At 46.2% G+C, this 27,789-nt stretch overlaps 1 protein-coding gene across 1 annotated transcript in view; it reads left to right on the forward strand.

The window, feature by feature from the left end:
- Positions 1-27,789, forward strand: part of GALNT10 (polypeptide N-acetylgalactosaminyltransferase 10) — a gene marked incomplete at its 5' end in the record, with an annotated part of 170,428 nt that overhangs the window by 89,939 nt on the left and 52,700 nt on the right. Inside the window, one exon of the mRNA XM_005870605.2 lies at positions 8,588-8,754. Within this exon, the coding sequence (XP_005870667.1) occupies positions 8,588-8,754 (167 nt within the window). The remainder of the gene's footprint in view (positions 1-8,587; positions 8,755-27,789) is intronic.

Genomic DNA, 27,789 nt, shown 5'->3' on the forward strand with positions numbered 1-27,789 from the left:
GCAGAGAGATACATGCTGAAGAAGGACACGCCGAGATTTCTTTTCAGACAGTGTGGCTATGAGGAAACAGAGAGCAGTCAAGGATAACACCAAGGTTTTTGGTCAGAACCACGGGGAGATGGAGTTGCCATTTACAGGAAGGAAGTCTTTGGGAAGAGTAGGTTTGGGGGAAATCAAGATTTTGCTTTCAAAGTTTAAGACGTTATTAAACATCCAAATGATGATGTCAAGTAGGCAGTTGAACGAATGATGCCATTTGTGTTGTGAAAAATGGAAATGGCGACAGGATCCTTTGCTGAGTTGCTGTGTTTTTATTGTGGTTTTAATGAACTTGCTTTCCTAGAACAGCAAGAAATGCCTGAGGCACACAGTAAATCTAAAAAAGCCCCAGGATCGGCTGTGGTCTGTGGTGTGGCCTGTAACATTTGTGTGCCGTGTTCAGGTCACGGTGAGGGCGGGACCTGCCATCTGCGTGGAGATGAATGATGAGTCTCCACCCAGATCCACCACCCCTCCCTCCCCTCCCCCCCAAACACACACACACAGTGCCATAGAGCAGGGATAGGCTTGGGCGACATATTTTTTACATATTAGCAGTTTTTACCCTTTTTATCTTAAATCTCGTGGTGGAGTAAGCTTGTTTGACACTTATGATGGAGGACTTTAGTTTAAGATGAACGCCCCAGACATGCCCAGGAATGTGACTGATACAGACTCCCTAGTTGGGCAGGTTGTTAGCCAGGCATTTGCGTGGGAAGTGGGAGAGGGAGGGAAAGAGGGGCTGGAGCCTGAATGATTTGTGAGCTGGGAAAGGAAAAAAGTCCAGGTTTGTTTAGGTTTGGTTTTTTTTTTTTTGTAGTATCACCGACTTTTCAGGAGACTTCGTAAGGCTCTCTTAAGTTAAACGACTCCTTTCTGAACAGCAGTCTTTCTTCCAAGACAACAGTTATTGATCCATCAGACCTAGTATTGGGATTTAAAGGTGCTCATATGCCTTAAAATAAAATGGCAGCCAATAACATTTCTCAAATCGAAGTTGTTTTCTGTAATTTAAAAAATAGGTTTCAATGAATTCAGCCCTTGGCTTGAAATTGCAGAGATACATGGCTTACAAGCAAAAATGGCTGCCTGTCGACTGAAAATCACATGGGCATGCGTCCCTACGATTTATGCTAGGTGGAAACCAGCCCACCTCCACGTACGCTGGTGTGTGGCCTGTGGTTCTTCTTTTATCATTTCTGCAAACAGATGCATTTTCTTAGTCTGATAGAAATGGAAGCTGTGCTCTCCATCAATAGTAACGGCTCCCACGTATCAAGTGCTGTGCGCCAGGCATTGTGCGAAGTGCTCTACCAGCCTGGCCTTACTCGTTCCCACTTTGAGGTTTTGTGTGATAATACTTTTCATCCTCTCTGTTTCGACATTATCTCCTCGTTTACAAAAACGTTATCACAACTCCTGTGTGATTCCAGCCTCTCTGGAATCGTATCTGGGGGGGTTCACTAGCTCCATTTTACAGGTGCACAAGCTGAGGCGGGAGAGTTCAGCTCTTTGCTGCAGTTCACACAGCCAGGAGAAGGCAAAGAAGACACAGACCTGGACCCAAGCATGTGCTCTTTCTGCTGCATCACACACAGACTGAGACCCATTCTTCACGGAGAAGGAGGGAGACATTCTTAAATTCTCACCCTTTGTGCATGAAAGTTCTGGGACCAGGCATAACAAGCAGGACTAGCCAGATAAACGGACACAACCAGCAGACTACTCAGGTTGCATTCCCTTACCTCGCTTGTCCAGGAGCAGATAAAAGGCACTCGGTAACACTGGCCACAGAGATGAGTTTGGTTGCTAAGTGGTATTGGCCTTGAAAGGATTTAAGGAAAAAGAGAATAATGACTGGAAGATAAAGGCGATTACCAATTCTCTCCCTTCATTAAGTTGGTATCAAGGGCAGCATGATAAGACAAGCACAGAGCAGCTTAGTTTAGGGGCACTCTTACCGAGAACAGAACATAATTCCCTCCTAATTGTAAGTCTCCTTTCTGCACTTTTTTTGAGTGGAGAAATCAGTAGTCACCCCACCATATACACTCCTCTCTCTATTCTTAAATCTGCCCAGGTAGTGGATGGTAACAGTTTAGCTTTCTATAGCTTTTCCTTTGCTTAGACAACATGTATAGATACATGAAGAGGTTTGGGGTTTTATTTTATAAAAATATGACTGTACTATTATATATCTTATTCTACAAGTAGCTTTGTTTGTTGAATATATTATGGTCACATTCCTAATAGCTGTGTAATGTGCCACAGGAATCTAATCTATTCAGCCATTCTTCTGTTGGCAGGCAGACAGGTACAGGCAGACAGCTTGTTTCCAGGTCTCTGCTTCTGGAAACAGTGGCAAAAACAGTGGCAAAGAACATGTATCTTTACCCTTTGTCTCTTCTTTTCTCTTTCATGAATCATTAAGAATCTTGATATTAAAGCCCATTTCTTCCTAACATTTGCCCGGCAGCTGGCACCTCACTGGGACGTGCTGGTAATTCCAGCACCTGGACCTCGCAGACCAGATTGACTGCCGGAGCCCCTCCTTCCTGCTGGCAGCCTGTGTTTAAAGTTGGAGCCCGTGGGATACACCGCCTATTGCATCTGTATGAGGGCTGGTTCTGTCATGTGGGACAGCTGGGTGAAGAAACTTGGATTTTGCTGTGGGCTTTTAAAAAAATTGTTATTTTTACAACTGTCTTAAAACTAGATGTGATCTGAACAAAGCGTTTGTAAAATGTGAATTCAGAGGGGAAGAAAAGGCAGCACAACCAAGGTCCTTTAAATACTGCTTGGTCTGAAGTCCCTGGTGCGTTTAGGGGTTGCGAAATTGGTGATGAAGGATGGTGCAGAGGTGCCTAATTAATATTAATAAACCTTTGTGGTTCTCCTACCTGTCTGTTGAGAAGAGGGAAGAGCAGGTGAGTGCAGCTGGCTGTCAGCAAAGCCTGACCGGAAAAGGACCTTCGTGAAGATGTCAGCCTGGGCCAGGTTGTCACAGTCATCTTCCGGCTCCTCTGATTCCAGCCAGGCTGTGCTAAAGAGGAAGCCAGTGCCTGGCTCATCCCTTCTCTAAGCCTCACCCCCTTACTTGGAAAACAAAAGGGTTGGACTAGGCCCTTCTAACTCCTATTCAACCCAGCAGCCATTCATCACCTACTCGCTGTCTGCAAGGCACAGGGCTGGGCGTGTGGATGCGCCACTCATAATACCTTCACTACCTGTCTTTCCGGGCTGTTCTCAGTCTATCTTCATCTCACACTCAAAGGCAATGAGGGAAAATTATAACCTGTTACTGCTTATGTTATTTGTCTGCTCCCCCATTTCACTCTGTATCCCATGGGGCGAGGACAACAGCTTGTTCCTCCCCATTATAGTCCCACGGCATAGCATAGTGTGTGCCACATACTAGGCGCACAGCCTGTCTTTCCAGGCTGTTCTCAGTCTATCTTCATCTCACACTCAAAGGCAATGAGGGAAAATTATAACCTGTTACTGCTTATGTTATTTGTCTGCTCCCCCATTTCACTCTGTATCCCATGGGGCGAGGACAACAGCTTGTTCCTCCCCATTATAGTCCCACGGCATAGCATAGTGTGTGCCACATACTAGGCGCTCAGTAAACATTTCTTGAATACACAAACGATTGAGAGTAACCAAATGAGAATGTTTTGAGCCATGAACTGGCTGAAGTCTGGGGTTCCAAGAGTAGGATACATGTCTACAAGAGCAAAACTCTTACTTAAGCCTTATGAAGCCTCATGCCCTGTCCCGGGCTGGCCACCCCAGACTCCAGGAGAATCGAAGTCAGGAGCATGCTCTGCTGTGAGTTCTCCACACTGACTCCTGTCTCCAAGGACAGCACCAGCTACTTCTTCCCCGACAGGGCTGTTTGGCTCTCATGACATCCTCGTGGTGTTACCATCCCCCTTTCCCGGATAAGGAAACTGAGGCTCAGCAAGGGATGGAACCCGTCCCTGGGTCTCACAGCTAGAGGGTGGCGGTCAGGATTTGAACCCAGGTCCAGGCACACACAATGTCAGGTTTGTTGGTTGGAATTAAATGTGTTTTATAGTTCCCTTCGAACTGGTTGGGTTGTTCTACTTCAAAGTTGACTCAGAGGGAAGATTTTTGCAGCTTCCCTTTGATTTTGACTTCTTTTCTTTTATATTCTAGTGTTCCTGCAGTGAGCCCTGAGGGCGCATCTTAAGGGCCAGTATATTAATTTCATCTTTGTGTTCCAAGAGTTCAGAATCCTTTAGGGAATGTTAAATTGGGGGCCGCTCAGTCACAAATAAGCTCGGTCAGCTCCCAGTCCTCCGCTGCCTCCCGCCGCCCACCGCCCAGGCCGCTTTCTCCCAGTCAGTGAATGAGCAGAGCTCTCTTCCTGCAGCTGGAAAGAGAGGCTGCGCCTTCAGGTTGGAGACCACTCCCGGTAACAGGAGTTTCTGCCTCTGCCCTTCAGAAGCCATCATTAGGTCCAAAACAGATTCATTCGACTGAAAGGCTTAAAGAGCATCCAATTGTATCAGCAGGGATTCTCTTAGTTACAAATGACAGAAACCTAACTCCAGCTGACTTAGAAAAGAATGTATCAGCTCATGAACTGAAAAGGCCAGAAGTAGACCTTGACTTCAGCCATAGCTGGGTTCAGGTCCCTAAATGATGCCAGCAGGAACCCCTCTCTCCAACTCTTGGCTCTGTTTTCTGTTCTGTCAATCATTTTAAGACAGGGGACAGTCTACATGGCGGCCCCAGGCAGACCAGACTGATATCCTTGCATGCTGGGTCTCAGCAGAAAAGAGCTTACCTCGCTCCCAGTGTCTCAGCAAAGATTTACTCTGATTTACTGGTGCTCATCCTTGAACCCATCGCTGTGGCTGGGGAGAGGCAATGCTCTGATCGGCTGAGCCAGGCTCCCTTGCTCATCCTCAAGGAAAGCAAGGATCTCCCCCCAAACCTTATAGAAATGAGGGGCGGGAGATTCCCCATGGAAAGTCAGGACGTTATTACCGTAAGACTAGGAAAACAGGAATAGGAGAGGGGATACAGAGCAGGCACACAGCCCTACCATTGCTGTGGCCCCCTTATTGACATAAGTAAGGCCCAGCAAGAAGACTGGCATTGTTGCATGCGGAGCAGACACTAGAGCCAGGGCTTCAGGCTCCTACTTAGTTCCCTCAATTTTTGGCTTTGATCTGTTTGTTCTCTTTGCTTATATAATTAATAGCATTGACACATTAGCCCTGTACGAACATAATATGTATGAAGGGCAGATGGGTTTAAATCCAGGCTCCAGCCCTTACCAGCTATTTGACCTTAACAGATTACTTAACTTCTCACTGCCTTGTCTCCTCTTTGTAATGGAAGCAATGACAGTCCCTGCCTCCTAAGAGCATTATGACTATGAAATGACATTAATCCATCCAAAGTGCTTAGAACATTACCTGGCATAATGGGAATCCTTAACAGGTAGTTTCTCTTATCACCATTGTCATCTTCCACCTTATTTTGCAACTGCTTATCAGTATTCTATCGTTTGAATTTTCACATTTATTGAAACTTTCCCTGTTGATGTACATTCACTTTGTACTCCTTTCACTGCTTCAGTGTGTGGCGGGGAACACCCCCGATTGTGCCTTGTTGACCTCATGCTCTGCACCCCTAACTTAACCTGACCCTGTCCGAGTAGGGACCTTACCAGGCTGTGTGTGACCCAGATGATGGTGGGAGTGCTTGTGCAAAGGGCAGAACGTTCTTCACGCAGGTCTTAGTTGTAAGGTGCTCCTTCTTTTATGGTGCCATCTGGGGCCAGAAATACTGGGCCAAGAGGGCATCCAGATCGTGTGCTGGAAGGTTCCCCATGTCACTGCTTTGACCCTCTGCAAGGGCATCACTCTACCTGATCCTGCCCAAGGATAGGCACAGGGAGCCACGCTGCATCTGGGAACCCACAAAGATTTGGATGTCGTGTTGTAGAAACAGGTATATGTTCAGAGAAGAGAGCAGAGGTCCGCCGCAGGTGTACGCGTTGGGCAGAATGCTGCTGTCATTATCAGTTGTCCTTCAGCTTTTCTGTGTTTTCTAGGCTTTTACACTGAGCAGTTACCACTTTTATCAAGAAACACACACACATATAAATGTTATTTTAAATAGGTAGTATCTATATTTGAGTCCTAGATCCAAGTCATTTACCTTTCTGGGCTCTGTTTTCCATGTGGGAAATGGGGTGAGCACTCCCTCATTCATCCCCCTCCTTGGGGGCTGGTGCCGATTCAGAGGAGAGAGAAGGGAGAGTGCTTTGAGAACCATCAGGCACAATGCACCGTGGGGAGGCAGAGGTTATTGTTGTCTGATCATAGCCAAACTGAGCCTCTTTCATGGGGAGCGGTGCCCTAGTTTCCCCTTCTTGGAGACCACATTCTCTGGGCTGCTGTCTGAAGGCACTGGCGAGGGATGCTCTGTGTTTACCATACACAAAGGAGCTGGGCGTATGCCACCAGCCAGTGTTGAGGTCTCAATACACAGCGTGCAGACAGGTCTTAAAGGGGACTGCTAAGTGGGGGGTCACTGTGGTAGGTGGTGGCCTTCTATCCACCATCCCCAGGCCTCCTCTCTCTGCTGGGAGCTGAGGCCTAAAAAGAGCAGGAGAAACGGGGCTTGTGGCAAAGGTGGGTGTCCGGGGCTTTTCGCAACAGGAAGGTGGCCAGTGGGCTGGGCTGTGGAACTAAGTTTCCTGCTGGACACTGGAGGGATTCATGTCAGCATGTCACACAAATATTTTTATTTAAACGAAGAGCCTCTACTAAGCTGGGACCAAACTACTGACTAGTGCCGATGGCAAAAGTCAAAATGCCATTTTTTGCCTATTTAGTAATTAAATGGATGGATGGATGGGTGGATGGATGGAGAGAAGAGGGAGAAAAAGAGAGGAGACCAAAAGAAGAAAAAAAGACACACGTTCAGGCTTATCATTCAAGCTGAGCCTTTTAGTTGAGTTCTGGGTAATCTTTAGTTCCAGGATTGGATTAGATTAGAAGTGAATTTAGTTTGTTGTTGCATTGTCTACTTCCCTTACTGTACGGTGCTGTTCCTATGTTACCTACTGGCAGGCTGTGGGGCCCAGCTCTGGGGTTTCAGAGAGCCAGGGCTCTCCACTGGGTAATAGCTCTATTGTATTTCACCCCTTGGACTCCAGGCAATTTATTACAGCTAACCCCCTCAACCCGCCCCATGCTGCTTCAATCACACAAGCCTCCTGTGAAATTGGAGGGAAGGCAGGACCTTTTGTAGAAAATGAGATGTCACCTGTTTTTCTTGGCCACAGAGGACCCAGCTGAGTTAAGGGAAAGGGATTTTTTAAGAAAAAAGTGCTTCCGTTTATTTTTGAAGGCTGATAGAGTGAAGTTGGAGAAGGCTCCCGGAGAAGGCTGGCTGAAATGATCAAAGGCACGAGAGAGGCGAGGAAAGGGGAGGCGAGGGGCTGTATGAGGCCTGGATATAAAGAGTCCAGCCAGGTGGAGGAGCACGAGGGGACATGCAAGAATTCCAGAGTCCCAAGGGGAAAGAGGAGCTGACTTGTCCATCCAAACCGGAATGAGAGGAGTTCGTTCACACAGCTGCAGCTGAGCTCCCCGCCAGAACCCAAGAGTTTAATCCTCTGCCCCAGCCTCCCGCGGTGCCTCCAGCGGAGAGCATTTGAAACTCATGAACCCTGACCCACTTTTTCTCCCAACATTTCTTTCTGAAAATTGCCAAACATACAGAAAAGTTGAAAGAATTGTACGCTGAAAGCTCAAGTTCCCACCATTTAGATTCTGCAATTTTTTTTTTAAAAAAAAGAGAGACTTAGGAGACACATTAGCTAAAGGCAGAATATGAGCCTTGTCTTGGTGCTGATTTATATAAACCAACTGTAAAAAGACACAAGAAGATCTGGGAAATTTGAACACCAAGTAGGTATTTGATGATATTAAGGGACTCTGGTCATTCTTCTGGGTGTTATAATGATGTTAAAGGCCCACAGAGGCAGGGCCTTCCACCCTGGAGCTTACCCTGGGGCTGGTGGAGAGCAAAGGAGAAAATGCGCCCTTTCCTGGTAGAGCCCAGGGAGGGAAAGGGAGAGGGCCCTTTATTCTTCAAACTCATGCATAAATGGTTTGTCCTCCATTGGGGAGGAGTGTGCGAGGAGGGGGGCGGGGGCGGGGGCAGAGTTAATGTCCTCCACGGGAGTCATGAGGATGGCACCACATTCCCATCATGATCGAGGCTGAAACGAGTTAGTGCATGGTCCCAGTTCTGCTCCATCAGCATTGGCTGGCATCGTTTTGGGTCTCATATACTTATCCCTGTGGAGTGTGTGCGCAGGGATTGGAGGCAGGACTTCAGGATGCCAGTAGGAGACGGTTTTGCAGTGACAAAGGTGTCTCTGGCTGTCACTTGTTTTCTAAAGGCTGGAGAAGGAGGGGATTTGCAGTTAGCCGAACCACATGCCTGCGTTCTCTTGACAACTGTCCTCTCCCTGTCCCCCGTGTCTCTCTAGCTGCAACAGCAAGCGCTACCTGGAGACGCTCCCCAACACCAGCATCATCATCCCCTTCCACAATGAGGGCTGGTCCTCCCTCCTGCGCACCGTCCACAGCGTGCTGAACCGCTCGCCCCCAGAGCTGATCGATCGCCGAGAGCTGGTTGACGACTTCAGTGATCGAGGTAGGGCCATCCACCCAGCTCCTGCCCCCCATGCTCCAACCAGTGACTTACTTGCCACGGGGGTGGCAGGTTTGCCCGCCTTCAGCAGCACCAACATAGTCTCCACTTACTGCTTGCTGCGACTGGCACGTACACAAACCTGGCACGTACACATTATCTTGTTGTGTCCTCGCGGCAACCCATGACGTAGGCTCTATCCTTATCCCATTGGTACCACTGTAGAAATGCATTAAACTGCAAACAACAGAAAACTTGATAAACAGTAGTTCAAACAAAGTAAGGGGTTACTTCATTTATTTATTCAATCATTCGTTTTATAATGAGATTCGGGATTAGTACAGCTGCTCAAGGTTATCATCAAAGAACCAACCAGGTTTCTCTTTCCGCTTCCTCATCCTCGTAGTCACAAAATGGCCGCGGTGCCTCAGGAAGAAGGAGGAAGGGTGAAGAGGACAAAGTCTCCCCCTTTCAAGGCTTTGCCTTCTTATTCAGGAGAGACGTTTGGCCACAACTCTGGCATTGGGCATCCCTATCTGCCAGGGTGGCTTGGCCATAGGGGTGCTTCGGTTTGGGGTCTCTCTAGTAGAGGCAGGAAGGGGAGAAGTGGGTTAGAGAAGGTGTTAAGTGAGCCCCCTACAGCATCTGCCACACCATTTAACAGATGAGAAAACTGAGGCTCGGAGGTTAAGTGACTTACTTTTGGTCACACAGCTCTTAAGTGGTGATGTGACCAAACCATGTCTGTCTGGCCCCAAGCGTGTGATCTCAACCACTGGGCCACACTGCCCTGCAGCCAGTATCCTCAAGCTTATTCTTTGCATTAGAGGTTTCACCAGTTGCAACAAATCACGAGAAATCCTTTCATCTGCTCACCTTCTTGTAGAAGCACTAATACATAGTGAATGGGGGAGGGGTCTAAGAGCTCTCCAGAATAATTAAGCTGACCTCCCTGTCAACCCATTTTCAGTGCCACACTCTTAATTATGTGTCTTTAGCACAGAGGCCTCAGTGGGATGTGTGAGTGTGTGTGAGAGTATGTGTGCACACACACATACACACACACCCCTAGACACACGTATCGTAAAGCCTCCCCTAACTCTTGGCCTACACTCGTTCTCATGGGACCCTTTACTTTTCCTTCTTAGTGCTTATCACAGGCAGAATCAAATTGCAGAAAAGTATACCGTGTAGACATATGTGTGTAAACATCGCCTGGTTGTATGTCTCCTCTACTAGACTGTACCTTCTAAGAGCAGGGGCCACCACATTGGTCTTGTTCACTCATCAAACATACACATTTGATGAATGAATGATCAGAGCTCTTTCCCTCTGTTCCCCTAATACTTGGCCACCATGGTTACAGTAACATCTAGCGCCTTATGTGAGATTTACTTGGGTCCCTGAAGCGAGGTCCGTGAGTGCACTGAAGCCAGGCGTGTTTCTCCTTGTCTGCATAGCCCTGGTCTTTAGCAGATAGTCTGGCAGTAGTTACATCTTTGATCTTGTCCTTTGACTTATCAGATCTGTGACCTTGACCCAGTCACCTAACCTCTGTGCTTCAGTACCCTCATCTGTAAAGTGGGACCACAACAGTACTTCCCTCTTCAGGGGCTGTGACTATTCAGTGAACTATATGTAAAGCTACTATATGTAAAGTGCTCAGGATGGTGCTTGGCACGTAGTGACCACTAGAAATAAACAAGCTTGGTATTGTTATTGATATTTATGTCTGGTTGTCGCGGAGGGAGTCGGGGGTAAATGTGCAGATGTGGAGGTGCAGGTACAGATGTGGAGGTGCAGGTACAGTCTTCCACTTTCTGTGGGTGAAAGGGCTTTGCAAATTGTAAAACACTGAACAAAGTTCTGTTGTGTCACCTCCCACCTAAACTGTCTCCTGCTCCTTCACCATTAGGGGGCCATTTCAATGTGCCAGGCCCATACATCATCCTATTTATTCTTTGCAACAACCTCTGAGGGAGGCCTTGGGATGGTGAGTCTCTGGCGAGGAACTGGGGTTAAGTGTCTTGCCCAGAGTCCCACAGCCAGTGAGTGGAACACCCAGGCCTGTGGACTCAAAGCCCAGGACCCTTGCTCTGTGCTGTCTGCTGTTGAATTGGCTCCAACTCCTGGTGTTCCTACAAAGGAGTGGTGTCTACCATGTTCTGCCTACGGCTTCTCTCAGGGAGTCAGTTTGGCTCATGATTGGTCTTCCTCCTTTCCTGCCGCCTTCTATTTTTCCCAGCATCATTGTATTTGCCAAAGCACCCTGCCTCCTCATGATGTCCCCAAAGTGGGGCAGCTTCATTTTTGTTCTCTTTGCCTCCAGTGATGTTTCAGGCTTAATTTGCTCTGGGACCCACTTCTTCATCTTTCTGGTGGTCCCGGGTATCCGTAGAGTTCTCTTCCAACACCATATTCCAAATGAGTCAATTTTTCCCTGTCTGCCTGCTTCACTGTTCAGTTTTCACATCTGTACGTGGTCCTTGGGAATACGAGGGTGTGGATGTTCTCCACCACGGCCTTGTTCTCCCTCTCTTCTGCTTCTGTTTACCAGTCTCCTCTCCCAGCCTCGCCGTCTCCCAGTCTGGGCCAACCACCATAGGCCCAGGGCTTGCAGCCGGACAGTGAAAAGGAAAATCAGCGAGCACATTGCCCATGTGATGACTGGATTCCATGCACTCTGCTGCAGCATAAACCGCCTCTGCGCCTTGGGGCGAGCACCGAGCCTTCCCTCAGGCATGACTGCCTGCTCTGAGCAGGCTCATTGCAGGTCGTTCCTGAGGACGGTGGCAGCCAGGGTTGCACTCACGCGCTGGCTCTGTCGCTCCTTGTGCACCAGACACAGCGGGGCTTTCTGTCCCAGAGCACGCCCAGCTCCTTCCTGCCTGGGAATCTTCCCGCGCTGCTCCCTCCACCTGGACATCCTCTTCCCAGCTCTTCCCACGGCTGGCTCCTCGCACCATCTTCAGTCAGGTCCCCCGTCACCACCACTGGTCACTGTGCTGCATGTGTGATCGCATGGCTGTTTGTTGACCTCTTCACTGTCAGTCTTCCTCACTAGACCATTTGTGGTCTAGAAGCAGACGAGGAGTAACTGTTTGTGAATTAGTGAGTGAAATGAATGAATGAATGAATGAATGAGGAGGCAAGGAGAGAGGAAGGAACTATATGGCAGCTACAGTCACACACACACAAAACCATCACTAGCCACAGGGTCATTTTCAGCCAGCGAGATAGCTGTGCTGAGGAAGACCCAGCAGTTTCTTCTGTGACTGGTGCTGGCCCACATCTTTGTGTTCCTGTCACCTGTTTTCTGAAGCATCAGCTGTCCTGGCGGTGGACCCACAGCACTTAAGAGGTCCCTCTCTGAGCATCACAAGGCATTAGCCCTCCAAAGGCAGAAGAAACCAAACGTCAGCTAGATTAGAAGCAAGTATTTCTCCTTGTTTGATGACAAAAGGATTTCAAGGTCATCTAAGCTACTAGCTGTCACCATGCACCTCAGAGCAGGTGAGGGCCCAGGAATGCCTCGGGGAGCTCTGTGAGGGGAAGGGAGAACCTTACAGGTGCAGGTGGGGTTCAGGTACCTCTCCCGGCATGGTCTGTATTTGGTTTCTGAAAAGCATTCACTAAGAGGAGCTCTGTTGCTTTAAAATCTGTGGAAATCACAGCTGTACCTCAGCCTGCTCATTTTACAAGTGGGAGACCCAAGGCCTGGAGCAGTGGGCAGGCTTAACTGCAAGCCACAGCTACCTAGTTGCAGAGGAGACAAGACCCCCATCCGCAGGCTCCTAGAACAGCCTTGTCCCTCCTCGCCTCAGCTGGTTACCTGAAACATCTGCAGAAGTGCATCACTCCTCTCTGTCCCCACGGACACTTCTCAATTACTTTTCCATTGTATTAAAGAGCAAACTTCCTGCTAAAAGGAGCTCATTATCCAGCACGGCCAGTCCTGGACTCTAATGGTTTGCACTCCTAATATTCCAATTTCCTGAATGTTATCCTCAGGGATGAAAATAACATGACCCTCCCCCTCACCCCCATCAAAACTTTCTTGAGAAAGAATAGATAAATCTTATAAGAGTGACATTTCTGCAAGTGCATCTGTTTCTCCAGAGAGCAAAAATATTAACCCAGTGTGGTGCCATCCCCACACCCAATAAGGTAGAGAGGAGACCAACTACTGCCCCATTTCACCGATGACAATGAAGACCAGCGCCCCTGATTGTTGCCCCATTTTCTCAATGAATCACGCATAGAACCCAGAGGGGAACTCTTAACCTCCCTCCCCTCTGTCCTGCACATCGGCTGTCAGAGTTTGCAACCTGCATTTTTCAGAAAAGCAATCATTATTCTTGTTTCAAGAAGCAATTCTCAAGGCAGCTTTGGAAGAAAACTTACTCAGCAGTGATTGTCTTGAAAATGAGATTTGGGAGAAACAATTTCAGAATTACGGAGAGGCTTGTCTCAAGTATGGCAAATACGGGCCATCACAAAAGACATTTCTCCAGGCCCGGTGAGCAGTGGCAGTTCTCAGAGTTGAAATTCATAGACACTAACTTCAGGCTGGATTGGTGCTGCCTAGCAGAAGGCATTTTCCTCTGAAATGAGTCTCCTCCCGGATCCTCAGGGCAACTAATTGAAATTCAGCTAAGGGTCGAGACCTTGGGTAGGAGACAGAATTGGAGCGGAGGAGTTCTTGAAATAAGATCCAGAGCTCTGTGCAGGCGAGCACTGGGGACTAGCGTGGAGGCCGCCGCTGACACCGGAAGAGCCCTGGCCGTGCTTACAAATAGGGCACAGCAGACCCAGGGCCTCCAGAACCTCTTCAAACGTGTGGGCTTTGCTTGAGGATTCGGAGGACACGGGGGTGTTTCTGCACTTGGGAGAGAGGTGAGGGTGTAGGGTAGCGGACCCGCCTCCAGGTTGCAGTGCCTGGATAGGAGATTTTTGTTAGGCAACACAAGAAAGCCCTTTGTCCATTTGTTTCTTTCTGTTCCTCTTCTTCCCCTCCCCACTTTTGAACAGAGTTGGTTTTCTAGAAAAATTGGATATGTAGTCACGGGAAGGGTCATTGTCTTCGGATGAGCTACAGGCTGCCTGGGATGATAAGGTACAGAAATGAAAGGCTGTGGTATAACAAGCTCACTGACAGCATTTTCCCCAACTCCACTTTCTACCAACAAATAAACAAGCAAAAATGCACCCAGGGACGGGCTCTCTACAAGGAACTTCTTAAGCAGTTACTTGCAGAGCTCCTGGTAGAGTGTGGGCACACAGTAAATGCTCAATAAGTATTTGCATTTCAACAGCCAGGCTTAACCTGCTCCGTAAGCATCCATTCCTCGGTTCTTGTCATCTCTCTTACAACCTCCGTTTGCTTCCAGTGTGACCCCGGCTGTTGGGTGGCCACTCCCCACGCTCGTTTTATTGCTTGGGTTCTTTCAACTTAAGGTTGCTTGTTTTTCTCTACATTTGTCCTGATTTCATTCATAGCCATGCATTCAACAAAACTCATGAAGTGATTCTGCTGGACACGGCACTAGGTGCTGGGGGTACAGCGGGAATAAAATAGACTTCCCTTCAAAGGCTCACACCCAGTAGGGCAGGCAGACACGGTAAGGCGCAGTCGTAAGGCCATGGTATACGTGCCGATCGGTGGAGGTCCAGGTGCTGTGGGGCACAGGGACAACTTCCCAGAGAAAATTTCAGCTGAACTCAATCCTACATGATAAGTAGACTTCCTTCTTGGAGTAGGGGAGGGAGAAGAATGTTTCTGGCAGAGGGAACAGCCAGGAGTGCAGGCCAGGAACCGAGAAAATGTTAACATTTAGGCTTCCCCTCCACACACACACAATGTTTGTATGTTTGTTAGACTATTTTTAGAGCGATTTTACCCCTCCACACTCTATGCACACATAGGCTCACCCACACTGCCCCCTCCCTCATCAACACCCTTTCCCTGCACTAGAGTGATACATTTGTTACAACCGGTGAACCTATGTTGACAAAAAAAATCCATAGTTTATATTAGGATTTACTCTTGGTGTTGTACATTTTATGGGTTTGGACAAATGTATACTGACGTATAGCCACCATTATAGTATCATACAAAATTGTTTCTCTGCCCTAAAAATCCCCCATGCTTTGTCTACTCACCCCTCCCTCTCTCATAACCCCTGGCAACCATTCAGCTTTGTACTGTCTCCATAGTGTTGTCTTTTCCAGAATGCCTAATATAATTGGAATCATACAGTATGCAGCCTTTTCAGACTGGCTTCTCTCACCTAGGAATATTCATTCAAGGTTCCCTCTTGTCTTTTTATGGCTTGTAGCTCATTTCCTTTCAGCACTGAATAATATTGCATTGTCTAGAATATGTTACCACAGTTTATCTAACCACGCTTCTACCGAAGGACATCTTGGTGGCTTCTAAGTTTTGGCAGTTAAGAAAAGCTGCTATATATATTTGTGTGCAGGTTTTTGTGTGCACATAAGTTTTCACGTCACTAAGTTCTGTATCCAAGTTGTGCAATTGCTGGATAAAAGTATGTTTAGTTGTGTAAGAAACTGTCACTCTGTCTCCCATCAGCAATGAACAAGAGTTCTTAGTGCTCCACACCCTCCCCAGCATTTGGTGTTGTCAGTATTTTGGATTTTTGCCATTCTAATAGGTGTGTAGTGGTAGCTCATCGTTGTTTTAATTTGCAATTCCCTAATGACATTTGCTACTGAACATTTTTTTCACATGCTTATCTGCCATTTGTATATTTTCTTTGGTTCCCAGTGTCTTTTTATTTCCATTTTCTTTTTCGTACCCTCCTAATCTCCCTCTAGTTTCATCGCACCTGAGGTGACTGATGTTAACAGTCTGGTGTGTACAACTCTAGATCATCTGCATAATAATACTAACATGTAACCCCATGTAACAAGAGCTAAGACTTACTGAGCATTTCCTGTGGGCTCAGTGCATTCACTCATTCATGGCCACAGCACAACTACGAGTTCTATCATTCCCAGCATGAATACCACTTTTTCCTACTTAAAAAAGGTAATAATATCTTCATCCCCATTTACAGATGAGAAAACTGAGATACAGAGAGGTTACGTGGCTAATGTGTGCTTAGCTCAAAGAGGCAGAACCCTGATTTAAAACCATGCATTCTGATCCTAGAACCTTAACCCATAATATTTACATGCTAGTTCCCCCTTTATTGGGATTGTCCTGTACACATTGTTCTTTTTTTTTTTTTCTAATGTATCACAGGCATCTCTTGGGTCAATAGACAGAGAGCTAACTCGTCTGTTTTTTAATAGATAATATTTCATAATAGGAATCTACATTTAGTCCCTTTACATTGCAATTTGCGTAGTAGACATCCAGCCATATGTAACTTTTATAGCCTGGTTTCTTTCATTTAACTTTCTCCAATCATTTCCCCTTGTCATTATACAGTGACTATTGCATCTCGCTTCCTCTGAGCATTTACAGTGAAATAGAAATAGGAGTCCGATAACATAGAATATTAGCTGTGTTGTTAGGCTGATCCAAAGAACACTACATGGGTCTGTTCCTCCCACCTCCTCCTGAACGAATTGACCCGGGAGAGGTGTACCAGCTGAGGGCGGAGCCTGCGCAGTGAGCACATCACAGGGAGGAGAGGATAAAGCAGGTCGCGCTGGGAGAATGACAGCTCACACTTTGCCTGCCCCGCAGGAGTGAAACATTGTTCCCTCTACGAAAATGTGAGTGCGAGGGAAGCTGGTCCATCTTACAGATGACAAAACTGAGGCTCAGAGAGGTTGGTGGTCGGTGGCTTAAACTGCTTCCCTGCATTAGTCTCCTCCTGGGTACTAATCCCACTTGACGGGAGGGATTGAGCTGCCCCACAATGGGTTCCGTTATTTTAAGAATCCCACATCTTCAGGATCATCATACAGTATGCAGCCTTTTCAGACTGGCTTCTCTCACCTAGGAATATTCATTCAAGGTTCCCTCTTGTCTTTTTATGGCTTGTATGTCTTTTCCTTTTAGCCCTGAATAATATTGCATTGTCTAGAATATGTTACCACAGTTTATCTAACCACGCTCACCTAGGAATATTCATTCAAGGTTCCCTCTTGTCTTTTTATGGCTTGTAGCTCATTTCCTTTCAGCACTGAATAATATTGCATTGTCTAGAATATGTTACCACAGTTTATCTAACCACGCTTCTACCGAAGGACATCTTGGTGGCTTCTAAGTTTTGGCAGTTAAGAAAAGCTGCTATAAATATTTGTGTGCAGGTTTTTGTGTGCACATAAGTTTTCACGTCACTAAGTTCTGTATCCAAGTTGTGCAATTGCTGGATAAAAGTATGTTTAGTTGTGTAAGAAACTGTCATTCTGTCTCCCATCAGCAATGAACAAGAGTTCTTAGTGCTCCACACCCTCCCCAGCATTTGGTGTTGTCAGTATTTTGGATTTTTGCCATTCTAATAGGTGTGTAGTGGTAGCTCATCGTTGTTTTAATTTGCAATTCCCTAATGACATTTGCTACTGAACATTTTTTTCACATGCTTATCTGCCATTTGTATATTTTCTTTGGTTCCCAGTGTCTTTTTATTTCCATTTTCTTTTTCGTACCCTCCTAATCTCCCTCTAGTTTCACCGCACCTGAGGTGACTGATGTTAACAGTCTGGTGTGTACAACTCTAGATCATCTGCATAATAATACTAACATGTAACCCCATGTAACAAGAGCTAAGACTTACTGAGCATTTCCTGTGGGCTCAGTGCATTCACTCATTCATGGCCACAGCACAACTACGAGTTCTATCATTCCCAGCATGAATACCACTTTTTCCTACTTAAAAAAGGTAATAATATCTTCATCCCCATTTACAGATGAGAAAACTGAGATACAGAGAGGTTACGTGGCTAATGTGTGCTTAGCTCAAAGAGGCAGAACCCTGATTTAAAACCATGCATTCTGATCCTAGAACCTTAACCCATAATATTTACATGCTAGTTCCCCCTTTATTGGGATTGTCCTGTACACATTGTTTGTTTTTTTTTTTTTCTAATGTATCACAGGCATCTCTTGGGTCAATAGACAGAGAGCTAACTCGTCTGTTTTTTAATAGATAATATTTCATAATAGGAATCTACATTTAGTCCCTTTACATTGCAATTTGCGTAGTAGACATCCAGCCATATGTAACTTTTATAGCCTGGTTTCTTTCATTTAACTTTCTCCAATCATTTCCCCTTGTCATTATACAGTGACTATTGCATCTCGCTTCCTCTGAGCATTTACAGTGAAATAGAAATAGGAGTCCGATAACATAGAATATTAGCTGTGTTGTTAGGCTGATCCAAAGAACACTACATGGGTCTGTTCCTCCCACCTCCTCCTGAACGAATTGACCCGGGAGAGGTGTACCAGCTGAGGGCGGAGCCTGCGCAGTGAGCACATCACAGGGAGGAGAGGATAAAGCAGGTCGCGCCGGGAGAATGACAGCTCACACTTTGCCTGCCCCGCAGGAGTGAAACATTGTTCCCTCTACGAAAATGTGAGTGCGAGGGAAGCTGGTCCATCTTACAGATCACAAAACTGAGCCTCAGAGAGGTTGGTGGTCCGTGGCTTAAACTGCTTCCCTGCATTAGTCTTCTCCTGGGTACTAATCCCACTTGACGGGAGGGATTGAGCTGCCCCACAATGGGTTCCGTTATTTTAAGAATCCCACATCTTCAGGATCCGTCTCTAGGGTGTCTTCCCTCTAAGAAAATCCGCAGGCTCTTGAGTCCCTTCCCTTCTTCTTTAATATCTCTGACATCCTCACACTTCCCTCTCAGACTCCAAGGAGAGAACTGCTAAGAAGATTTAACCGTTACAGAATATCAATTAGTTTATAATGAGGGGGATCTATAAACCTTTTGGTGGAGAGCTGGCAGGAACACAGGAGACAGGAGTCAATATGTTTATAGGATATTTTGTGCATCTTTTAAAGAACTCAGGATTTTGTGAATCAAGGGCCGTATAAATGATTTACTGGGATAGCAAAATAAAAAATCAAACAAATCACTCAGATTGCACCTGAAGCATCAAAAGCTCTGATATTTGGGAAAGAATCGTTTCTGTGATGGAAAATAGCTGTTATATTTTCAGAAAGGTGACGCTTCTACCGAGGCAGGTGAGCCTTCTACATTTTAAAAACTTGGTGCAGAAAAATGGTGCTAAATTGCTGATACTCTGCTGGTTTTCTTGTGAGGATTGCAGTCTAACCTTTCCTGCTGTGTTATTGTTCTCTCTTAAAACCATAATGGGAGGAAGCAAAACCCAGTGGAGCAGGTTATCGGAGCGCCTTGGAATACGGTCCCCAGCGAGAGGGTCACAGAGCTGCCCCCTCCCGTCATAGTCAAAAGCTCCTCTCTGCCAGCTGAGGGCTGGCGGAGTGAATTATTATTTCACTCAGGGTCTGGAGGGAGTGGGATTAGAGACTGACGTAAAAGTAAGATCTAGTCCAAGCCGACCAAGTCCCTTTCCCGTCATTCACGTTTAGCTCGATGGCTGGAAGGCTGATATTCTCTGCATCACCGAGGGGAATAGAAATGGCAGCGATGATAATAATAATGATGCTACCTAAGGCCCATGTGGCACTTACTGTGTGCCAGGCACTGTGGTAAGCACTTTAAACATATATCTAATTTATGGCAAGCCTCTGGTAGCCGAAATGCACTTCCTCTCCAGGCCCCACTGCCTAAATAAAACAACTTTTAGGTAAAAACCACAAAACTTTTCGCTAAAGATATGAAATGCTCAGCCATGACCTTTGATACACACCCATATGCCTAACAGGTGTGTTCTGCTGCTTTCATTCACCCTGAATATTAGCCAGATCCTCTCCATACTCTTGGTTCTAGGAGTTTAGTGAAGCGCGTTGGCCCAAAAGTGGGCATTGCCTCTACCCTGCTGCCCAGCACCCGGCCCGCGGGCAGCTGCAAAATGGACCGATTGCACGGAGATTCTTCAGGGCTTCTTCCCATTTCTCTGACAGAACTCCCAGGCCCTGGAAGGCTCAGTCACGTCTTTATGAGGCAGCCAGATCCCAGAGCCAGTTCTGGTTTGATTTGAATCCAGAGACACCTTCAGATCTGTAAACACCGGAGGCTTAAAATGTTACCGGCTTTCATAGCCAGAACAGACCATGCGTGACAAAGCCCTGAAAACAGGAAGGCCAAATCCACACGTTTCTCCATCACCCATTGCTTCCAAAAATCAAAAGGAGGAAATTGCAGCGGTCAGGAGATATAGTATTCTTGAGCATTGAAGGTTTAATTTCTCTTTTCTCTTTTTTATTTTCTTGACTGTCCCAAATAGAAGAATCTCAGGAAAATGTCATTTTGGCATCATTCTGTAGAACAAAGAAACCGACCTGCGTGGAGACCATAGTAACATCCTTTCCTCTTGTGTGATGTAGGGACGTTGCTTCCTATCAAGTATTAGCATGCACACTGCCCTTCCCACCATTGGGATTCTTGTGTATAATCAGCTGCTTCTCCTGAAAGACCAAAATACTCATTCCTCCCAGAATAATTAAAAAAAAATTAATTTTGTGTGCTTCATGAATGCAGACCTCTTCAGAGATGCCCACATTATTTATGATCAACCAGGAACCTCAGATAGCCAATACCTCCCCCACCTCCTGTTTGCCCGCCGCTCCTGCGCCTGGTAATGGATGGGTTTATTGGGCATTGCTAATAATCTGTAGGGAGGGTGGAAACAGGTGGAATTACAAGGCTATGTTTTCTGCCCACCCTTCTCAGAACCTGTTAGTTGTTTTTTTTCTGTACGCTGTCAAAATATACGGTCTAGAATATTCTAAATAATAACTGCACGCCAGGCTCTGTTAATGGAAAACTCAAACTAACAATAACCTTCCCAGAACCTCTCCACAGCCGGAAGGATTGTTTTAACCCGGTGGGAGGAAAGCCCAGCTCTGACCTTTCCCAGAAAGCACGGCCCCACTGCCACAGGCCAGAGGAAGCGGCACTTCAACTCATGAGTGGATGGAAATGACCATAAATAGACCCTCTTCCCAAGCAGAGGTGACTAAATATCCTCCTTGGAGATGCAGGCTGCCTCCTTCCAATTTTCAGGCTGAGGACCAACGGGGACGTAATCAGTTGGGTGAACAGCTTCTCGCCTGTCACCTGTTCCTTGTGATCCTGGGGGAACCGCCAGTCAGTAATACCACCCGGCCCTGAGGGGGCTCCAGCCGTCCGGCCAGTGGTATCCCATCCTCCTGCCATGGTGATCCATCCATCCAGGGGGCCGACCTGTGTTGCCTGTGAACCGAACCTAAATCCAGGTGTACTTCAGGCCTGTTCACCCCTGTCCTTTCCCCATCCCATGAACCAACACCTTCCCTGCTTATATAAACTCGTTGGGTTGGGTTTCCGTCACTCCGGCACTTGGTCAGAGTTCAGTAAAGGGTCCTTGTGGCTGGTGGTTACTATTACTATTAACTGCAACGGGAGGATGAGCACTGAGCTACCATCTACCTCAATGTCTTGTTAAGGGATGAGATGAAATTGGGAATGTGAAAGCCTCATGAGGTAAAACGTGCAGTAGGACAACCCTGGCTGGTGGCTCGGTTGGTTAGTGTCATCCCATGCACCAAGAGGTCACCAGTTCGATTCCTGGTCAGGAAACATGCTTGGGTTGTGGGCTTGATCCCCAGCAGGAGGCGTGCAGGAGGCAGCCAATCGATGTTTCTCTCTCTCACTCTCCCCCGCCCCCCTTCCTTTGATGCACAGACTTGGCAAACATTGGGTTATAGAAACCGCAGGCCACATATCACAAATCCGTGTTTTGTGATACAGTTGGATGGACGGTGATCTCTTTATCTGTATATGCCCTGCATTACCTTAGTGCAGTGATGGCAAACCTATGACACGCAAACTCATTTTTTTGGTTGATTTTTCTTTGTTAAATGGCATTTAAATATATAAAATAAATATCAAAAATATAAATCTTTGTTTTACTATGGTTGCAAATATCAAAAAATTTCTATATGTGACACGGCACCAGAGTTAAGTTAGGGTTTTTCAAAATGCTGATACGCCGAGCTCAAAAGGTTCGCCATCACTGCCTTAGTGCAAGCACAAGGCCCTGTGGAAGGGCGTGAGTTAGGATGCCTTCAGCCGCAACCCGACCCCTGTTTCCAGGATGCCTTGTCATAAACACTGGCCTCGCTGTAACCAGCCTGTGTGGATTTATGGTCCACATTTAATTTCAACTGCTGTTCATTAATCCTGATGATCTCACTTAAATTATTGAACAGTCATATTCCAGTTTCGAGGGCACTAATTATATCCTTGAGGCTGTTACTATCTGGGAGAGCACAGACACTGGGCCGGCACACACTGCTTTCTCCCCACTCATCAGGATTTTATCCTCTTTCAGGAACTTCTTTGGTTGCTGAGTGTGTGTTTCGTATGACAGGCTCTCAGAGCTGAGGACTTAATGAAATAACCGGAACAGGGGTTCTCGGATTTTGGTGTGCGTAAGAATCACCTGGAAAGTATGTTTAACATGCAGGTTCCCAGGCCCTGTGCCAGTCACAGTCCGGGTCCTCATTTGGGTGGAGCCCAGGAATCTGCATGATGCCCAGCTCTCCGTTTTGTTTTTTTTGTTTTGTTTTGTTTTTGTTTTGTTAATCCTCACCCTAGGATGTTTTCCCATTGATTTTTAGAGAGAGTGGAAGGGAGGGGGAGAGGCAGAGAGAGAAACGTCAATGTGAGAGAGACACATTGATTGGTTACCCACCCGCACAGGCCCTGACCAGGGCCAGGATGGAGCCTGCAACCGAGGTACATGCCCTTGACCGGAATTGAACCTGGGACCCTTCAGTCCTAGGGCCGACACTCTATCCACTGAGCCAAACCGGCAAGCACTCTCTGAGAATTTGATGCAAGTGGTCCTGAGAGCCCCACAGGGAAACTGAAGCCGGAGAGGGCAAAGGTCTCACTCAGAGTCCCACAGCTGAGCCACAACCTACATCTCTGCCCAGTTGTAAGGATCAAATGAGATAATAGATGAAGAGCACTTTGGAAAGTATTCAGCACTATAAATATGAGGAGGCACTATTATTTTCGAGCCGGAACGTCCTTGTGACAGAAATGGCCTGGTACTTTCTCTCTAAATTACCATAATCACCTGTTTGAGGCCGCATCCAAGCCCATAACTCTAAATTCACCAGGCATGGAATAAATTCATTCTGAAATGTCCAATAGAAAAATTTTTTTTATGTGAGAATGTGCTTGGGCCCCTGCCTTTTCTGTTACTGATCCTTCCTGTTCTGGGGTAGGCCAATATCTCCTCCAACCTGGACCACCTGATTTCAAAGGCCTGCTCTTCAGCACACAGATTTCTGGGGACATTTAAAACACATCTGTGAACATTTTTGCCCCCAAAGTGCTTCCTCCATATGAGCCCATTTCTAACCACTTTCATGGCTTTGGAAATAGAAAAAGCTCAAATCAGGGCACCCGGGTATTGGTTCTTCCAGCTCATTGTGCTCACCTGCTTATGTTTGCTGCCAAGTTTCCCATGAGGCGAGATCGGCAGTTCTAGCGGCCACCTTGGGGTGCCGGTGCCACATCTGTTCTGTGCCACATCTGTCCTGCTATGTCACGATCAACCAGACAGCTCTCAGGAGAGCAATTCTTGATAGCGAATTAAAACCCTCCTCCTTGCCACATCCATCAATGGGATGTCTGTCTGCCCTGATCTTCCCATGACTCCCTCCAGGTTTCAGAAGACTCTGTTTGTATCCCCACCCCCAAGTTCCTTCCACTGCAAAATAAGTTTCTAAAAAATGTGGTAGAGTAAGTTCAAGAACAGACACTCCGGTTCTATTCACATGTCAGATTTTATTTTTAAATATTTCTTCCACACTCCCACGGATCCTATCCCTTAGAGCTCTCCACGTGCAAAAGCTCAGGTTCAGGCGCTTGCAAGCTACCCACACACTAAGTCTATTTTTAAAAATGGGAGAAATCGAGGCTTTCCACTATGTTCCGGCAGCACGACTTCAGAGCTCGGGGCTTTCTGCACTGTTTCCAGGAATCTCCCCCAGCCTGCACATTTTAGGGATGGGAAAAGGAAAGACCCATCAGGCACTGTAGTCATATGGCCGGCAGAGGACAAAGCCCTGCCCCCATCCAGGGAGCACCCATGGCTGGCCAGGTGCCTCCAGAAGTCAGGTACACAGGCACGCAGTCATATCCCAGTCCAGGCTGTCCCCATGGGGTATACGGCTGCTGGCAGGACCACCCATGGTGCCCAAAGGGCAAGGCTGCAGCAGCAGGTTGAGATACCGGTTATGTCCTTTTTTATCAACCTTGGCTGACTTAATATGTGGGCCAAAGCTCATCGGTGAATAAATCCCCCAACTAATGCAGTCAGATATCCACCCTATCCTAACATTTTAGCTAATCACGAACTCAACAGGACTGAACATTTTTAGTCATCTAACAAAGACATTTCCTCTCTTGACCGTTTCTTTGGATGTTTGCCAATGTCTACAGCCAACTTCATTACAAAGGCCTGCTTTGGCAGTACCAGAAACCAAATTTTATGACCACCAATTCCTCTGTAGATCCTACTGTTTTTATAATAGCATAAAATTAAGCATGTGCAAATTATTATTTTTTTTAAACCTAAATGTAAAACTTAAACCTGAAGTTGTCTGGGCTTTGAGTTCTTGACTTCTGAGAACCCCAGCTTTAGAGTCAGAAGGTAGAGTGACATTGAACTAGTACAAAAACCTCTGTGTGCCTCAGTGAGTAAAACTGGGCTACTGCCTTAAAGAGTTGTGCAGCTTAACGGAGACATTCCTCATAGAGGGCTTAGGAGAGTGGCTGGTTCAGAGTAACCATGGCTTAACCCGATGCCATAACATTCCTTGATATGACACTCTCTGTTCCTCTCTCCTCTTTTCCATTTCCCCCCCTTCCACCTCCTTTGTAGCTATGCCTTAGAGATCCCGAAACTTAAACTATCTTTATTAATAACTTATAAAAACAATAATAAATGCCACCATTTATTAACACTTACTCTGTGCCAGGAACTATTAATTGAGCTCCCTGAATCCTATGAGATTGGCATTATTGTCCTGATATTACAGATGAGGAAACAGAATTAGAAAGATCCAGTTCACACATCAAGCAAGTGGCAGAGTCAGGATCCAAGCTCAAGTTAATTTGGCTCCAGAGTAATATACTATTTATTATGTATTACTTCCTCTGTGATGCAAGGAATAGTGTGTAAGGATTTGAGGCCTTTTACTTTCCACAGTTTTTTCTCAAAGATCTATTCACTGCTGGCTCTTTGGCTTTGAAAATCGGGGGCTAGGTTGAGCTGGAATGAAATATCCACTTATTAAGACAATGAATGAAAAACTGGGTCTTTTTCTGCCAGAATTCCCACAGTTGATTTGCTGAGGATTTTTTTTCTCCCTCTACAGCAGAGTGTGATTTTCTTTGCCTTCAACCTTCATGCCACTGGAAATTTTTAAATTATTCAAGACATTGAAGGTTTATTATCCGCTGGAAGGCTGTAATGTAATTGCAAGGTGTCATTTAAAGAGCTGTCTGTCTATGAGCCACCACCTTGTTCTGAATACCTGCTCCTGCATAGAGCGAGAAGATGTATATTTATCCACCAGTGGTGGTTTATAACTGCCTTAGATCAATCCTATTCTTCTTCCTCCACGGCCCAGGCCCCAAAATAAATGTCTGGTGATGCGCAGAGCATTGAAATCATTTGTGTATCACCGGTCGTTTATTTCTCTACTGTCATTTGCATCATGATGGACAGCCGTGTGTTTGGGGGATATCATTTTCATTACAGTCTTTGATCCCATTGTCTGTGTGCAGCACCGACTTGGATATTAATCACCCCAATTAGAGAATGCCCTTTCAAATATTTTATCACCCCCACGTCGTGCTATTCACACCATGTTCATCATAAAGATATAAATGTGCTCTTGTTTTCTTCTTCCTTCTGACACCTGTCTCGATAGAGAGAGGGATCCTTTCCCAGTGTTTATCTTCAGTGACAAGAGGAAATATCTTTCTGAAGGGGCCTGGGGAAGACACATTATCTTTTCCTTCCTAAATGCCTCATCAATTCGATGGCACTCTGGAGTAAAAAGTTAATTGAGCAACTTTTTCCAGGTATTGGGATGAGAACAAGTCGGCCAGTGTTGGTTCCAGCCCTGCCAGGAAATAGCTTTGTGACCTTGAGCAAATTACATCCTCCTTTGGGCTTCAGTGTCTGCATCTGCAAAGTATGGATGGCTTCTGAAACCCCATCAGGCTCACCTCCTAGAACTTAGGATGGCTTTTCTCACCTCTTCCCCAGAGTTTCAAGTTTAGAATGCGATGCATAGTAGTTGTCCTAATGACTATCAGTTATTCGATCTGGCACGGCTCTCGAGAACGACTGAGGTCTGGAAAAGTATCACCCTTGCACAAAATGTCCTATTGGCTCCGTTTTCAGAAGCCCAGGTTTGCTACTTACACTTTTATTTTCTCAATCTTCTCCTTTATTGCATTATTCTTAGATTTTTTTTTTTTTACTTCTTGTCACCTGCATTGTGTCTGTCCCAATGAGCATTTTTCCCCTTCTAATGTGCTACTTCAAATCAGCTTTGAAATAATAAATCCAGTATTAAAGTTATTCAAATAGAGGTTGTTTTATCTAAAATTGGGGTTGTCCATTTTCAATAAATGAATAATCAAGGAGGGCTTCCTAGAGGAAGTACTGCCTAATGAAGGATGTTCCCTGGGCTAAGGGAATAGCCTAGGCAAAAGCAGAGAGGCAGGGTGGTTTATCAGATAGAATGATAGTAGACTAACCTCTGGCTTCTCTACTGAGCTGGGAGCTCAATATTTCCCAGTCCCTAAGGGGGCATAATTTGACAAAGGATTCCAAATAGGAAATGCAGTCTAGGAGAATGTAGTTTAAATTCTGCAATATGAGAATTTCTAGACATTTAAGAAATTCCAGTATGTGAATGTGTATGGGTCAGTGGGAACAGAATATTTTAAATCCATGCTGGTGCAGAAAATGCAAGATCTCTGATCACCATGATTATCAATTACATAAACCACAGTCCCTCCCGAGTCTCTAGAGTTGCGCTGTCTAATACAGTAGCCACTAACCTCGTGTGGCTATTTAAGCTTAAATTAAAATTCAGTTCCTCAGGTGCCCCCGTTGCATTTCATGTGTTCAGTAGTCTCATGTGACCAGTGGCTACCACATAGGAGAGCACGGGAACTTCTAGGGGATAGGCGACTCCAGAGGGCCAGTGAATCTTGTGAAACAGCAGTTAGCATTCAGTCCCACAGAGCTGGAGGTGGGGGAAGGGAGTTTGGGGGTGGCATTTGGGATAAAATGTTAGCATTTGCCCTGTTCTTTAACCTAGCTAGGTGCTGATGCAGAATCCTGGGCCCACAATCCATAACTCGAAAGTCCATCATAACCATGCAGGGAAATAAACATATTCTTACTCTGCTGATGGGAGTATAAGTTGGCAGTGTTATCAAAATCCTTTAAAATATCCTTTAATCTAGCGATTCCATCTCTGGACATTTTTCTAAGGAAACAATCAAAGATGAAAAATAGATGTACGTGCATGGATGTTCGCTGTAGTGTTGTTTGTAATAGCAAAAACCAAGGAAGTAGCCTGGCCAGTGTGGCTCAGTGGGTTGAGTGTCGATCAATGAACCAGAAGGTCACAGTTTGACTCCAGATCAGAACACATGCCCAGATTGCGGGCTCGATCCCCAGTGTGCAACCAATCAGTGCTTCTCTCTCACCATTGATGTTTGTATCTCTCTCTCCCTCTCCCTTCCTCTCTGAAACAATAAAAATATATTTTTAAAAAACTAAAAACAATGCCCTGGCCAGTTTGGCTCAGTAGATAGAGCGTCGGCCTGCACACTCAAGGGTCCCAGGTTCGATTCCGGTCAAGGGCATTT

Source organism: Myotis brandtii, unplaced genomic scaffold (assembly GCF_000412655.1).
Source record: "Myotis brandtii unplaced genomic scaffold, ASM41265v1 scaffold32, whole genome shotgun sequence".
NCBI lineage: Eukaryota > Metazoa > Chordata > Mammalia > Chiroptera > Vespertilionidae > Myotis > Myotis brandtii.